At 43.4% G+C, this 16460-nt stretch overlaps 1 protein-coding gene across 1 annotated transcript in view; it reads left to right on the forward strand.

Moving 5' to 3' along the window:
- The window catches only part of LOC311232766 (uncharacterized protein), a gene marked incomplete at its 3' end in the record, with an annotated part of 104421 nt that overhangs the window by 51322 nt on the left and 36639 nt on the right, over positions 1 to 16460 (forward strand). The window contains exon 5 of the mRNA XM_084338346.1: positions 16021 to 16120. Within this exon, the coding sequence (XP_084194472.1) occupies positions 16021 to 16120 (100 nt within the window). The remainder of the gene's footprint in view (positions 1 to 16020; positions 16121 to 16460) is intronic.

Below are 16460 nucleotides of genomic sequence, written 5' to 3' on the forward strand. Positions count from 1 at the left end.
TTAGAGAGCTCCATGTGACACACAGGTTAGAGAGCTCCACGACACACAGGTTAGAGAGCTCCACGACACACAGGTTAGAGAGCTCCATGACACACAGGTTAGAGAGCTCCATGACACACAGGTTAGAGAGCTCCATGTGACACACAGGTTAGAGAGCTCCATGACACACAGGTTAGAGAGCTCCACGACACACAGGTTAGAGAGCTCCACGACACACAGGTTAGAGAGCTCCATGTGACACACAGGTTAGAGAGCTCCATGTGACACACAGGTTAGAGAGCTCCATGTGACACACAGGTTAGAGAGCTCCACGACACACAGGTTAGAGAGCTCCATGACACACAGGTTAGAGAGCTCCATGTGACACACAGGTTAGAGAGCTCCATGACACACAGGTTAGAGAGCTCCACGACACACAGGTTAGAGAGCTCCACGACACACAGGTTAGAGAGCTCCATGTGACACACAGGTTAGAGAGCTCCATGTGACACACAGGTTAGAGAGCTCCATGTGACACACAGGTTAGAGAGCTCCACGACACACAGGTTAGAGAGCTCCATGTGACACACAGGTTAGAGAGCTCCATGTGACACACAGGTTAGAGAGCTCCACGACACACAGGTTAGAGAGCTCCATGTGACACACAGGTTAGAGAGCTCCATGCGACACACAGGTTAGAGAGCTCCATGTGACACACAGGTTAGAGAGCTCCATGTGACACACAGGTTAGAGAGCTCCATGTGACACAGGTTAGAGAGCTCCACGACACACAGGTTAGAGAGCTCCATGACACACAGGTTAGAGAGCTCCATGTGACACACAGGTTAGAGAGCTCCATGTGACACACAGGTTAGAGAGCTCCATGTGACACACAGGTTAGAGAGCTCCATGTGACACACAGGTTAGAGAGCTCCATGTGACACAGGTTAGAGAGCTCCACGACACACGGGTTAGAGAGCTCCATGTGACACACAGGTTAGAGAGCTCCATGTGACACACAGGTTAGAGAGCTCCATGTGACACACAGGTTAGAGAGCTCCATGTGACACACAGGTTAGAGAGCTCCATGTGACACAGGTTAGAGAGCTCCACGACACACGGGTTAGAGAGCTCCATGACACACAGGTTAGAGAGCTCCACGACACACAGGTTAGAGAGCTCCACGACACACAGGTTAGAGAGCTCCATGTGACACACAGGTTAGAGAGCTCCATGTGACACACAGGTTAGAGAGCTCCATGTGACACACAGGTTAGAGAGCTCCATGTGACACACAGGTTAGAGAGCTCCATGTGACACAGGTTAGAGAGCTCCACGACACACGGGTTAGAGAGCTCCATGACACACAGGTTAGAGAGCTCCACGACACACAGGTTAGAGAGCTCCACGACACACAGGTTAGAGAGCTCCATGTGACACACAGGTTAGAGAGCTCCATGTGACACACAGGTTAGAGAGCTCCACGACACACAGGTTAGAGAGCTCCATGTGACACACAGGTTAGAGAGCTCCACGACACACAGGTTAGAGAGCTCCATGTGACACACAGGTTAGAGAGCTCCATGTGACACACAGGTTAGAGAGCTCCACGACACACGGGTTAGAGAGCTCCATGTGACACACAGGTTAGAGAGCTCCATGTGACACACAGGTTAGAGAGCTCCATGTGACACACAGGTTAGAGAGCTCCACGACACACGGGTTAGAGAGCTCCACGTGACACAAAGTCAACAGAAAGGAATACAGTGTCGTCCGTAAGTCTTGGGTCCAGTCAGTGAAACGGTTACTGTTGTTTTTCTCTCTGTACTCTAAATTAAACGATGACTACAAGGTGAACACTGGGATGAGTCTACATTTAGTCATTTAGCTGAAACGCTTTTATCCAAAGCGACTTACAAGTTCTGTGCGACAAGACAGCAAGAAGGGTACAACTCTATCAGCTGAGTAACAATGTTCATCAAGTGTTGCGTGTTACAGTGTAGGTTAGTATATTAGGACAAGTGCATGACAGTAAGGTTAGTCAGGGTTCGTTTTTTTTTTTTATAATCATTTCAGATAATGGTTGAAGAAGTGAGTCTTTAGTCTAATACATCTCTAGAGGACCAGCGTTTGTAAACAGACTTGGGGCTGTTTGTAGAGCTAAATCTATATTGCCATCGGTCCATTCTCATTGTCAATTGAGTCCATAAACCGTCCCTTCAAAATGGCTTAAAGAAAAAAAAATGTCATCAATATGTTCTCATTTTATAGTGCCGTGAATATAAGCGTTATATACGGCATTTGGTCTAGTATATTTCCTGGAAGGCTGGATAAAGGGCTAATAGCTACTAACGTTATATCCAATGGCTTTTCCGTTATACAGAAGCTACAGTTAAAACTCAAACTGCGTATGATCGGCACGATCCTCAAGCATGTATGCATGAAAGGGGGGGGGGGGGGGCGGGGGACGTCGTTTCTTATTATTGATTACCAATAACCGTGTTCGTCTAAGTAGCCACATAGGCAGATCGCCTGGATGGCTATCAAAACAATGCCCGATCGGGTTGTACTTTACGTGAAAAAGATCTTACCATGAGCCGGTTCGATCCCCCCGAGCATTTCCCCATTATCGATCGCCATCTGGTAGATCGATATGTCCATTGGCTGATGATAAATCCCCTTATTGCATAGTGAAATCCGCGATCCAAAAGGTATTCCGTGGAACAGACAATAGCTATCGCTTCAGATGAGTAGAAAACTACATTAGAGATCACAAAAAAAAAAGACAACTTCTGCCACAGGGAACACTCTTGTTATCGCGATAGCGCCCCTAAGAGGATCTGGCCGGTATTGCACTTTGGCGAATTCAAAGAGTAGGGTACATCTGCAGTGCAACTCGGCGACCTTGAATAGGTTATTAAAATGGAATAAAAGCCAAAACAACTTGCCACGGATATATCCGTCCTTCTGTCCACAACGGGTGGAATCGAAACACGGAGATATCCGTGCTTCGTCCCCAATGTGTTAAAGGTCAGACTCTCCGCTTAAACTCGAGCTGATATCAGGTGGACCGTGTAGGAAGTGTAGTAAACCACAGGGCATGAGGGTCGAAAAAACAAGTCAATTTAAAGTTCTCCTTGGTTGTGTAGTTATCCATTTATTATTATTATTATTATTATTATTATCCTCCTTGGTTGTGTTCATATGGAGTTATCCATTTTAAAAGGTTATTCTGTTTGGTTGTGTACATTATGTAGTTATCCATTTAAAAAAGTTATTCTGTTTGGTTGTGTACATTATGTAGTTATCCATTTAAAAAAGTTATTCTGTTTGGTTGTGTACATTATGTAGTTATCCATTTAAAAAACGTTATTCTGTTTGGTTGTGTACATTATGTAGTTATCCATTTAAAAAAGTTATTCTGTTTGGTTGTACATTATGTAGTTATCCATTTTAAAATGTTATTCTGTTTGGTTGTGTACATTATGGAGTTATCCTTTGTAAAGAGTTATTCTGTTTGGTTGTGTACATTATGTAGTTATCCATTTAAAAAAGTTATTCTGTTTGGTTGTGTACATTATGGAGTTATCCTTTGTAAAGAGTTATTCTGTTTGGTTGTGTACATTATGGAGTTATCCTTTGTAAAGAGTTATTCTGCTTGGTTGTGTACAGGTTGTATGATTACATGTTTTTATTTATGGAATAAAGTCCATTCTGTAAACCACATCAACGTCTGCTCAAATTATCAAGTTCTAAAGGAGAGTGAATATATGTATATGTATAGTACACACTAGGGGTGTAACGGTACACTAAAACCACGGTTCGGTACGTACCTCAGTATTGAAGTCACGGTTCGGTACGGGTTTTCGGTACAGTGGGGTGAAGTTTGGCTTTCCATGTTCCACTCAGGGGTGATGTAGTGTGCAGTAACTAATTGTACTTGTAGGGCTGTCGACGAATATTTTTTTTTTTTTTATTTTATTTTTTTATTATTGCAAAACAAAAATTATTAAAAGTCAGTACTCAACACACAATGCATAATGAAACTAACAATTAAGGTGGCTAAAATGACATGCAAGTACAGAAACAGAAAACAAAAAAAAGTCTATAATAATATTTTACCGTATACAGTGTATATCCAACGAAATTACCAATTATACCAATGCCTTATACAGGATATACCCCTAATACCTATAATCTAAAACCCTACACACATATGCTCCAGCTCGAACCCCCCCCTCCCGGACCCCTCCTTGGATAGTACCTCCATTATCCCTCACTCCTAACCAGACACTACCTTTATAAGCTAGCTTTTATTCTCTCCACCACTTCTAACCACAGTGACATTTTGACCAAAGCAGAGTCACTCACAGACAGTGGGTCCAGTCACGCCGCGGGACAGATTCTTGTGTATTTAAAAGTACTGCCAATGTAGCCTTCAGGTGATCGCCATGGATAGAATCAGACATGCTTTGTTTACGCTTCTAGGCTACTGACGCATGCCTGTGATGTAAGCAGTACACGTGACGAGAGCCTTGACAACCCTTTCGTCATCGTTTTATGCGGTTTGACAGTTTAGATGAGAGCGCAAGGTTTATCGTTTCTAGGAATTCCACCCTGGAAGGTAGTCTCACTTTTTTGCGGTTTCACCCCGTAAAAACGCTGTTTCCGTATAAACTAAAGGCACATCCGAAAAAATATTTTTGCGGATTCACCTGCTAGCTTTTCTGTCTAAACGGGGCCTAAATGTCTGAGCATTTTAGTCTTAGTCAGTTTTTGTCTCAATTTTGTCTTTTTTGTTTTAGTCTAGATTTTGTCGACACAAATGGATGACATTTTTGTCTATTTTTGTCTTTTTTACAGCTACTGTTTTATATATACTGTTTTTTAGTAATAACTAGAAAGTAATGGTATTTATTCAACAACAGGTGATTGTATAGATTAGTATTAGTATCATTAAAAGTTCTACGCTCAACTATGCTTCACCCACGGAAAGGTTGTTGGCACATTGGTTCCACACGGACATTATATGTTGTTGCGCACTTCCTCCTATCCATAAGGCTCCGTTTAGGTTGGCTACTGTAGTAGCAGAGGCTCTGTTGTGATTTTAAATGCACAATAAATATTCAACATTCTCTTTTGAGACTCCGCCTCAGACTCTTATCATTTGGCACTAAAAGCTAAACATTGTCACCGGTATGGCTGTCCGCAACATGTCATTAATTGTGTGCGAGAGGTCGATCAGTTAGCCACATTAGCGTGAGCTATGTTAGCCACTAGCTAACGCGAGCTAGATGGAAATACAAACAATGTAACGTTACTGGTGAAAAAGTGATTTACCTTGGAATACTCCTTTGCCAACTTGCTGTACTTTGCTTGCAGGTCTGCAGCTGGATTATGAATAGTCCCAACTTTAGCCAAGGTAACGTTAAGATAAAACTAGCTTTTCAAATAGCTCCAGCTAATGCTAATAACAGAGCTCCCCGTCACACTGCTCAACTCGGGACGAGGGCATTAAGAAAAGTTATAATTATTTTGTCTCGTCTTGTTTTAGCCAACAATATCAACATACATGAAGAGAAATTTCGTCCCGGTTTTTGTAAATTACATTTTTGTGTCCTCAGTTGTGGTCAACAATATTTAATAAACTATTTAGTCTCGTTAGCGTCACATGGTATTCAATAACGTGACGTCACGTCTCGTTGTCGTCATGAAAAAAACCTTCGTTGACGAAGATCTTTTGTCACCATTTTAGTTGACGTCATTAACACTGGGCTCCAGTGCATGTTTTACCTCACATGCTCAAGTCTGCACACCTGTGAATGTCACCCTCCCTCCCTTTGCCTTAACATGATCCCATAGCACATTTAAATAAGGACTCATGAAACATTTGAACTTGTTAATCAAATGTATTTTAATAACAAATACAATAATCAATCATAATGAAAACAAATTAAAGTGCAAGTTTAGTAGCAGCCTCTACCCCAGCACTGCGGTTCTGATGAGGCTGTTAACCTGGTCCAGGAGGGTGACGTGGATCCACTCACTAGGCTCCACCATCTTCAACAGCTGTAGGGGGAGAGGAGAGGAGGACGAGTCAGATCAGACAGACTTCTAGGGCTTTTGTTTGCTGTGTGTGAGTGAGAGGAGCTGTGTGTGTGTGTCTTACTCTGATCTCCTGCAGAGGAACACACTATTTACAAATGACAGCGTCCATAAAGGAACCCCGTGATTGCATTGCTATAAACCATCAGATATAAGATAGCTAGCACTAACGTTCCCTGTCTCTGCAGTCTTAGCCCAAAAAGTTCAACTTTTTTCAACTGAGAAAAAAAAAGCAGCCTAGTCTAGACCAGGGGTTCCCAAACTTTTCAGGCCGGGACCCAGAAAATAAGGCGTCAGAGAGCCGCGGCCCAATGCACATCGTCAGGCTTTTTTTGCCAGGCGACCAATTTTTTAAGCCAAATATCACTTCAATCCTATTAAGTTAGTTCAAGTTAGTTATTCATTTATATGTGCTATTTATGAGAGGGCTAACTTGTTGCAAAATAATAATGATAATAATAATAGCCTCATTAAAATACTATTGTTGCTTCGGTTGTTTTCAGCGTTTTATGTGCATAATCTGTTATTTAGTTTGAAATGTTCGTTGAAATAAGTCGATTTTTCGTTTTTGTTTATTTATTAAGTTAATATAAAACCATATAGTCACATTTTAGAATATAATAGAATATAATTTTAGAATACAACTAGAAACACTGTCCTGGCCTGCTTCTAAGTTCAGTGGCCTGACAAAAAAAAAAAAATGACATTTTTTTTTTTATTTTTTTTTTTGGAAATCATCTCGCGGCCCTCCCGTGGCTGCTCGCGGCCCACCTTTGGGTCGCGACCCCGACTTTGGGAACCACTGGTCTAGACCATGGCGCTATATAGACAGTGGACGTTGGCACTAGCTATCTTAACTTACCTAATTAATACTCCAGTCTGCAAAAATACGACACTTGGTGCTAATTCACTGAGCTGTTAACACCGGTAGCCTAGCCAAGCTCTAGTAGGCTGTACGCTTGGCGCTGTTTAACGTTAGCTAACGTTACATAGTAGTTTAAGTTTAAGTTTATTTGGATCCCCATTAGCCACAGCAGTGCTGGGGCTATTCTTCCTGGGGTCCATAACACATAAAATACAGTTACAGACGTATACACTCACAACATTTACATGTCATACAGACAATTAAAACAACAATAAAAACCCTTATACACTCATAACATTTACATGACATACAGACCATTAAAACAACAATAAAAACCCTTATACACTCACAACATTTACATGTCATACAGACAATTAAATCAACAATAAAAACCCTAATCAAATTCATAATACAATATAAAAATATATACGCCTTATGAATTCATAATACATTACAATAATACCTACTCATAATTAATTCATAATACAATACAGCATAATATACTATTTAGCTTTTACATACATTATCTATGTTCATATCAGCCAATTATACAATATTTTAATAATATATCCCTATCAGACACATGCCTTTTCATCCATATATACCTATCTCTTTATCAGACACATACATTTTCATTTACGTACACACTATCTATTAGGGAATGTCAATTTCTTTGGTTGAAAATGTTGTTTTACCACGATTTTGAAACAGCATTTACTATTCTCCTGCTTAACATGTCTGGGAAGAGAGTTCCATTCCTGCATACCACGGAACATGACAGTTCGCTTCATTGCATTCGACCTCACTTTTGGAAGTGTAAAACCTTGTGCAGAAGCATGTCTGGTGGAATGGTTGTGTCTGTCAAGACTTATTGATAAATTGTTATATAAAATTGAGGGGATCTTTGTAACAAGAATATTCCTAGTGAATACAAGGAGTGAGCAGAGTAATTTATGTTTGACAAGTAACCAAGTTAAACAACTGTGCATCGCTGCAACATTAGTTCTGTACTCACAGCGAAGCGCTATACGTGCTGCTGCTTTGTTTTGTACCATTTGTAATTTTTTCAGTTTATTCGTCGTTACATTCGACCATACTGCAGGACAATAGTCAAGATTTGACAAAACCAGAGCTTGAATTACCTGTTTGATAGAATTTAGTGGTAACAAATGAGAACTTTCATAAGAACGACAATATTGCACTCATAACAGTCCTCCTTAAAAAAGACTGAGTGCGGTAGTTATAGACCCGTAAGCCTCCTCGGAACCGATATCAAACTGTTCTCTAAGGTATTAGCCATCAGACTTCAAAAGCATATGACGTCTTTAGTTCATCCGGATCAAACTGGCTTCATAAGAAACCGTTTGATCACTGACAACATAAGACGATTACTATACGTACTAGATGCCAGCAAGGACGACACCACACCCAAGGCGATGCTGTCCCTGGATGCAATGAAAGCTTTTGATAGGCTGGAATGGTCGTATCTATGGGCAGTATTAGAAAGGATGGGGTTAGGAAAAGGATTCATTGATATGATTAAAGTATTATACAAAGACCCATCGGCCATGATTACAACAGGTATAATCACCTCCGGAATATTTCCGGTATCACGCTCTTCTAGACAAGGTTGCCCTCTTAGTCCCGGACTATTCGATTTATCACTAGAACCTTTAGCACAATATATAAGACAATCCCAACTCATAGAACCAATCGTAATCAAGGGCACACAACACAAAATGTGTCTATATGCGGACGACGTAATACTGTTCATGCAAAACCCTAACACCGCAATGCCTCATCTTCTCAAGTTGATTAATGACTTTGGCGACCTATCGGGATTTAAAATAAACTGGCCAAAGTCGGCTTTCCTTCCACTGAACGCCCCTGCAAAGAATACAAGTCTTCCAGAAGAAATACCAATGGTTAAACACTTTAGATGCTTGGGAGTGGAAATATTCCCTACCATAAGACAAACGGTGAAGCACAACTACACAAAAATCCAAAACAAAATCAAAGACGACCTTGATAGATGGGCAAAACTTAAAAACACAGTACAAGCACGGATATCAATAGTTAAGATGGATGTACTACCTAAAATCAACTTCTTCAGTTCAATGCTACCGTTACCCCCTCCAGAGGGTTACTGGAAAAGATTACACTCCTCCACATACAAATTTATTTGGAATAACAAACCACCACGTATAAAAAGATCCACCGCACAGAGAAATAAAGCAGATGGTGGCATGGCATTTCCAGATTTTTTCCTATATTTTAAGGCGTACACATTAAGTCCATTGACAACATGGTTTGACTCCCAAGCATTAGCATCCTGGAGAAAAATAGAAGAAAACATAGTAGCCCCACATAGACTGAAGGACATAGCATACACTAAACTACCAATCAAGCACTGTGAACGAAAATTTGGCCCCATAATTACTCATGCAATCCGGATATGGCGTGAATCACAAAAAAAAAATCCTAACCCACAAAAATGGCACAATCATACTCCCTTATTCAATAACAATGCACTCTTAATTGGTAAACGACCTATAAGATTCCCTATATGGGAAGAGCAAGGCCTACACTCATTAGGGGATGTTTTTAACAAACAGGGTTTTTGTAGTGATAAAGAAATACGCAAAATTTTTTATCTCACCAAGTCCACATGGCTTTTTCACAAACAGTTAGAGCTATGTTTGAAGTCTCACGGTGTTCCATTAGACAGACCAATTGAACACCACAGATACCACAAATTCTTCTACGCAAGAGAGACATCGAGAGGTTTTGTTTCAGAATTTTATCATCAATTACTAACGTCCTCGTATGAAACCCTCCAACTTGACTCTGTCTGGAGAAGGGATATACCAGACCTGGAAAATGACTTTGATTGGCAAGGAGCCTGGGCAAATGTCCGACTTACATCAAGGAACACGGATCATCAACAAATCAATCTTAACTATATTCACAGGACATACTTGACTCCTATAAGACTGTGCCGAATGGGGCTTAAACAAGATTCCAAATGCACCCAATGTGCAAATGGGGACGAAGGGACATTTATGCACATGTATTGGGACTGCTCACCAGTTAAGGCATTCTGGAAAGATGTGACCCAACAAATATCAAAACTCGTATCTTGGAATATACCTGTACACCCCTCGGTATTATTATTGAATGATGTTTTTGAGTTTGCAGTGAATCCACAGCTAAAGAGATTGGTTTTATCGGGTATCACAGTAGCCAAAAAGCTGATCGCATCACGCTGGTTTCAACCGGAAAAAATGTGCCGTAAAGTTTGGTTTCTTACATATCTCGATGTAATTTACCATGAAATATCTACAGCAAGAATTCTGGGTCTCAATGAATCCAAAATGTCAATGTGGTTAGAAGTGGTGGAGAGAATAAAAGCTAGCTTATAATGGTAGTGTCTGGTTAGGTGCGAGGGATAGTGGAGGTACTTCTCAAGGTGGGGTCCGGAGGGGGGGGTTCGAGCTGAGCATATGTGTGTAGGTTTTTTTAGATAACAGGTATTATGGGTATATCTTATATAAGACAACTAACTAAAATGTGATCTCATTGGATGTGCCCTGACAATTAATGCTTGTATATCTTATCGTGTGTTGTCATGTTTGTTTATATGTTTGTTTAAAAAATAATAAAAAAATAAAATACAAAAAGGACGTTTTTAGCTCTGTTGGCCCCAGTCTAGTCACTATTATAAACTCATCCCTAGCCTCTGGTTCTGTCCCAATCTATTTTAAGGAGGCAGTCGTACAGCCACTCCTTAAAAAGCCCAACCTAGACCCCACCATCCATAACAATTACAGACCCATCTCCAAGCTGCCTTTTGCATCAAAGGTGTTAGAAAAGGTTGTAGCCAACCAGCTCACCACACACATGTCACAAAATAACATCTCTGACAAATTCCAATCTGGCTTCCGCAAACTCCACTCCACTGAATCTGCCCTTCTCAGAGTATCCAACGATCTCCTGATGTCCGCTGACTCTGTTCTGGTCCTGTTAGACCTGAGCGCAGCGGCGTTTGACACGGTCAACCACAGCATCCTTTTGGACAGGCTCAGGGAGTGGGTGGGCATCTCTGGGAGCGCTCTAAGCTGGTTTGCCTCTTATCAAAGGGAGAGAACGTTCTCGGTGGCTGTGGGCACCTTTTAAGTCTGACCCCACCCCCCTCATGTGGGGTACCACAGGGATCGGTGCTAGTGTAGCACTTGCGTCACTAACAGTAACCGCTGTTCGCCACGGGCACAGTTCTAGGTTCGAATGAGGAGAGGAGTAATATGCACAATTAAAAGAATAGCGGACCAGAGGCAGAGTTATAAGAATAACCGGTGTTTTAATTAAAAGCGCGCTAGCTAAACAGTAATAATACATACAGACGTAAAGTACAAGTTATGCTTTGAAGTATCCCTTTTAGGTTATTTCAGTAACCTCTCCTTGCGGGAGGGTTAGTTCGATATCAAGTCCTAGATCGATTGGATCAACACATTGGGGTTCGTTCAGACGTCTCTGAGGTTATCATCAGTAACCTCTATATCAGTTTATCAGGGGATGCAAATACCTTATTAGGTGAATTTGCCCTTTAAACCATCTTTCTTTACAGGAAAACTATCAGTGATTCAGCTATAATCAATATGTCATCTAGAATGTTCTATTATGACAGCACCACAAACGTTCTAGAAGGTGCTATGTTCTAGAATGTACTATTATGACATCACCACAAACGTTCTAGAAGGTGCTATGTTCTAGAATGTACTATTATGACAGCACCACAAACGTTCTAGAAGGTTCTATGTTCTAGAATGTACTATTATGACATCATACTGTGAGTAAGCATTTATCCTTTAATTCCCCCTTCTTTTAGGAGAATATCCGTACCCATATATCAAGTTAAATCAAATCTGCTCTGCGGGCTGTGGTTCCGTTTTGGGGTTGTTGCCCGTCCTCTTGACTAGGTCTGTGGAGGCTGTTCTCCCTGGTTCTGAACCTGGTTCTGTGGTGACGGGTGGCTGTACCTACCGGTGGCTCAGTGGAGGTGGCTCCCCACGGTGGCTCAGTGGAGGTGGCTCCCCATGGTGGCTCAGTGGAGGTGGCTCCCCATGGTGGCTCAGTGGAGGTGGCTCCCCATGGTGGCTCAGTGGAGGTGGCTCCCCATGGTGGCTCAGTGGAGGTGGCTCCCCATGGTGGCTCAGTGGAGGTGGCTCCCCATGGTGGCTCAGTGGAGGTGGCTCCCCATGGTGGCTCAGTGGAGGTGGCTCCCCATGGTGGCTCAGTGTAGGTGGCTCCCCATGGTGGCTCAGTGGAGGTGGCTCCCCATGGTGGCTCAGTGGAGGTGGCTCCCCATGGTGGCTCAGTGGAGGTGGCTCCCCATTGTGGCTCAGTGGAGGTGGCTCCCCATGGTGGCTCAGTGTAGCTGGCTCCCCATGGTGGCTCAGTGGAGGTGGCTCCCCATGGTGGCTCAGTGGAGGTGGCTCCCCATGGTGGCTCAGTGTAGCTGGCTCCCCATGGTGGCTCAGTGGAGGTGGCTCCCCATGGTGGCTCAGTGGAGGTGGCTCCCCATGGTGGCTCAGTGGAGGTGGCTCCCCATGGTGGCTCAGTGGAGGTGGCTCCCCATGGTGGCTCAGTGGAGGTGGCTCCCCATGGTGGCTCTGTAAGGTTTGCGCCATGTTCCCCATCAAGGAAAGTAAACCAGGCCTTCATGGCCTTCAGCCTCTCCTCGCGCTCTCGCGTCTTATCCACCGTCATACCGCCCAAGCCTGGTCTGGACTGCTCCGGGATGCTGGTTGAGACTTGCAGGTTTCAGTCTGTTGGTTAGTCCCGTCCGTCTGGTCGAGGGTGTCGAGGAGAAGAGCGGGATGGCTGTTGGACGCGCCTGTTTTTATAGGAATCCAAGATGTTCCGGAACGTTCTATTATGACATCATACGGTGCCACCACGGAGGACGCCATATCCCATGTGCTGCACACAGCAGCATCACACCTGGACAAGAGGCAGGGGAACTATGTGAGAATGCTATTCATCGACTACAGCTCGGCATTCAATACCATAGTCCCCTCCATACTCATAGCCAAGCTCAGGGACCTGGGCTTGGGCTATGACCTCTGCCAGTGGGTCTTGGACTTCCTGACTGGCAGACCCCAGGTGGTGAGAGCAGGCAACTGCACCTCCTCATCCATCACCCTCAACATAGGGGCCCCCCAGGGCTGTGTTCTGAGTCCCCTCCTCTACTCCCTGTACACACACGACTGTGTGGCTCAGCGGAGTAGCAATACAATCGTCAAATTTGCTGACGACACAGTGGTGGTGGGCCTGATCTCTGCCAACGACGAGAGGGCCTACCTGGAAGAGGTCAAGGTCCTGGCGGGATGGTGCCAGGAAAACAGCCTCTCCCTGAACGTCAGCAAAACAAAGGAGATGATTGTGGACTTCAGGAGGTCGGGGGTCAAGGACTACAGCCCCCTCAGCATCGACGGGGCACCGGTTGAGAGAGTCAACAGCTTTAAGTACCTCGGAGCCTACATATCCGAGGACTTGACATGGACCACACACATTAACAGTGTTGTGAAGAAGGCACGACAACGCCTCTACTTCCTCAGGCGCCTAAGGAAGTTCCAAGTCAGCCAGAAGATCCTTAAGAACTTCTACTCATGTACAATAGAGAGCATCTTGACCGGCAACATCACCTCCTGGTTTGGGAATAGCACTGCACAAGACCAAAGCAGACTACAAAGAGTGACACGTTCAGCCGAACGCACAATTGGAGGGGGGCTCCCCACCCTCCAGAACATTTACTACAAGCGTTGCAAGGGCAAGGCTAAGAGAATCATTAAAGACTCCAGTCACCCGAACAACTGCCTCTTTGAACTGCTGCGGTCAGGCAAGCGATACAGGAGTCTCAAGGCGAGCACAGAAAGACTCAGAAGAAGCTTCTATCCCCAGGCCATCAGGCTGCTAAACGAACAATGAATGAACACTACACAACAACAACCACCAAACGCACATAGCACACACATCCACACGCACACACTCACTTTAAACAAACACACTGTAGCACCCACTCCACACACTTATAGCACACACCCACTTTAAACAAACACACTGTAGCACCCACTCCCCACACTTTATATTTATGGATGAAGGATTGCACTACAACTCGTACACCTTACTGTAAATTGTACCTAAAATTGTACCCCATCCCATTTCTGCTTTGCACTAGATAGTACTGTACATTAGTACACTGCATAGTATTGTGTATTGTATATTATATGGTAACTCAGAACATTGTACATATGTCTATACCGAACACTGTGACCTCATTTTCTTCTTCTAAATTCATGCTATATTATGTTATTATGTTATTTGATACTATCTTGTCTAGCACAGTCTCTGGAGCGTAACAGTAAGAAGCATTTTGTATGAAAGTATTCTGTACTTCTGTATGACAACTATTAAAGAACTTGAACTTGAACTTGCCATCACAAAGGTTCCAGAACCTTCTATCATGACATCATCCGCTGGTTCTAGAATGTTTTACGTTCTAGAAAGTTCTTACCTAATAGCGTTAACTATTTATGTCCCTATGATAGTTGTGAATCTGAACCAGTGACAGTAAGGCATACAGTTTATTAATTGAATGAATGAAGTTTATTTTCTGTCTTTGTTTACAACAAAAACACACTTGTGATCCTTTACAATTCTTAAAAACAAAATATATTTTTATATATATATAAAAAATAAACGTGGATACATTTCTTTTTTAACTTTTTGAAAAAGATATTTAACAATGGGTATCGGATCGGTATCGGTATTGGCCGATACCCAAACCCAGGTATCGGTATCGGGACTGAAAAAGTCGGATCGGTGCGTCCCTAATCAGCACCTCCTGGTGGTCCCCAGGTCCAGGCTGAGAACAAGGGGTGATGGAGCCTTCGAGGTGACGGCACCAAGGCTCTGGACCTGCCAACTGCCCCCTCTGAGAACTCTTTTAAAAAACAAACTAAAAACACATGTGTTCAGACAGGCCTTTGGTCATACATAGGCACTTCTTCTTGTCCTCACTGTTCTATAGTTTTGTTTTCTAATTAGTGACCGATGATTTTATCTCAATTATTTTATTCTACTTTTGATCTGGTTTCACTGTTTTTTTTTAACGGCTGTCTGTTGTTGTTGTTGTCATTTATTTCTGATTTAGTTTTAGTTTTTATATAAGCTGTAGTGTATAGCACCCTGTGCATTCGTGCTGTGAAGGGTGCTATATAAATAAGTCATTCATTCAAGGAGCTTCTATCCTCAGGCCATCAGGATGCTCAACGACAATAACACTATTTAACAACCCATCAAAAACACTTTTTTGTTTACGTACTCTTGACTTTTTCTATTTGATACTTTTGATCTATTTTATCGAGCACACTCTCAGGAGCTCATACAGAAAAAAGCATTTTTATGGAAAAGTATTCTGTATTTTACTATGACGACTATTAAAGAAACTTGAACAAAACCACATGTTGTCTGTCTAACTGTCTGTCTGTCTGTCTGTCTGTCTGTCTGTCTGTCTGTCTGTCTGTCTGTCTGTCTGCCTGTCTGTCTGTGTGTCTGTCTGTCTGTCTGTCTGTCTGTCTGTCTGCCTGTCTGTCTGTCTCTCTTTCTGTCTGTTTGTCCATCTGTCTCTCTGTCTGTCTGTCTGTCTGTCTGTCTGTCTGTCTGTCTGTCTGTCTGTCTGTCTGTCTGTCTGTCTGTCTGTCTGTCTGTCTATCTAACTGTCTGTCTGTCTCTCTGTCTGTCTGTCTGTGTCTGTCTAACTGTCTGTCTGTCCGTCTGTCTCTCTGTCTGTGTCTCTCTGTCTGTGTCTGTCTGTCTCTGTGTATGTCTGTCTGTCTGTCTGTCTGTCTGTCTGTCTGTCTGTCTGTCTGTCTGTCTGTCTGTCTGTCTGTCTGTCTGTCCGTCTGTCTCTCTGTCTGTCTCTCTGTCTGTGTCTGTCTGTCTCTCTGTCTGTCTGTCTCTGTGTATGTCTGTCTGTCCGTCTGTCTGTCTGTCTGTCTGTCCGTCTCCAGGTGGCGGAGGTGGAGAAGGAGGAGGAGCCTGACGTGGTCCTGGTGAAGGTGGAGGAGGCGGAGTCTGAGCAGACCTCAACCAGCCTCAACATCCAGGAGGGTGAGACACCTGTCTGTCTGTCAACCTGTCTGTCAGTGTGATGTAGGGCTGGGTGAGACACCTGTCTGTCTGTCAACCTGTCTGTCAGTGTGATGTAGGGCTGGGTGAGACACCTGTCTGTCTGTCAACCTGTCTGTCAGTGTGATGTAGGGCTGGGTGAGACACCTGTCTGTCTGTCAACCTGTCTGTCAGTGTGATGTAGGGCTGGGTGAGACACCTGTCTGTCTGTCAACCTGTCTGTCAGTGTGATGTAGGGCTGGGTGAGACACCTGTCTGTCTGTCAACCTGTCTGTCAGTGTGATGTAGGGCTGGGTGAGACACCTGTCTGTCTGTCAACCTG

This window comes from Notolepis coatsorum (genome assembly GCF_963971535.1).
Source record: "Notolepis coatsorum genome assembly, contig: SUPER_7_unloc_5, whole genome shotgun sequence".
In the NCBI taxonomy this organism is placed as follows: Eukaryota; Metazoa; Chordata; class Actinopteri; order Aulopiformes; family Paralepididae; genus Notolepis; species Notolepis coatsorum.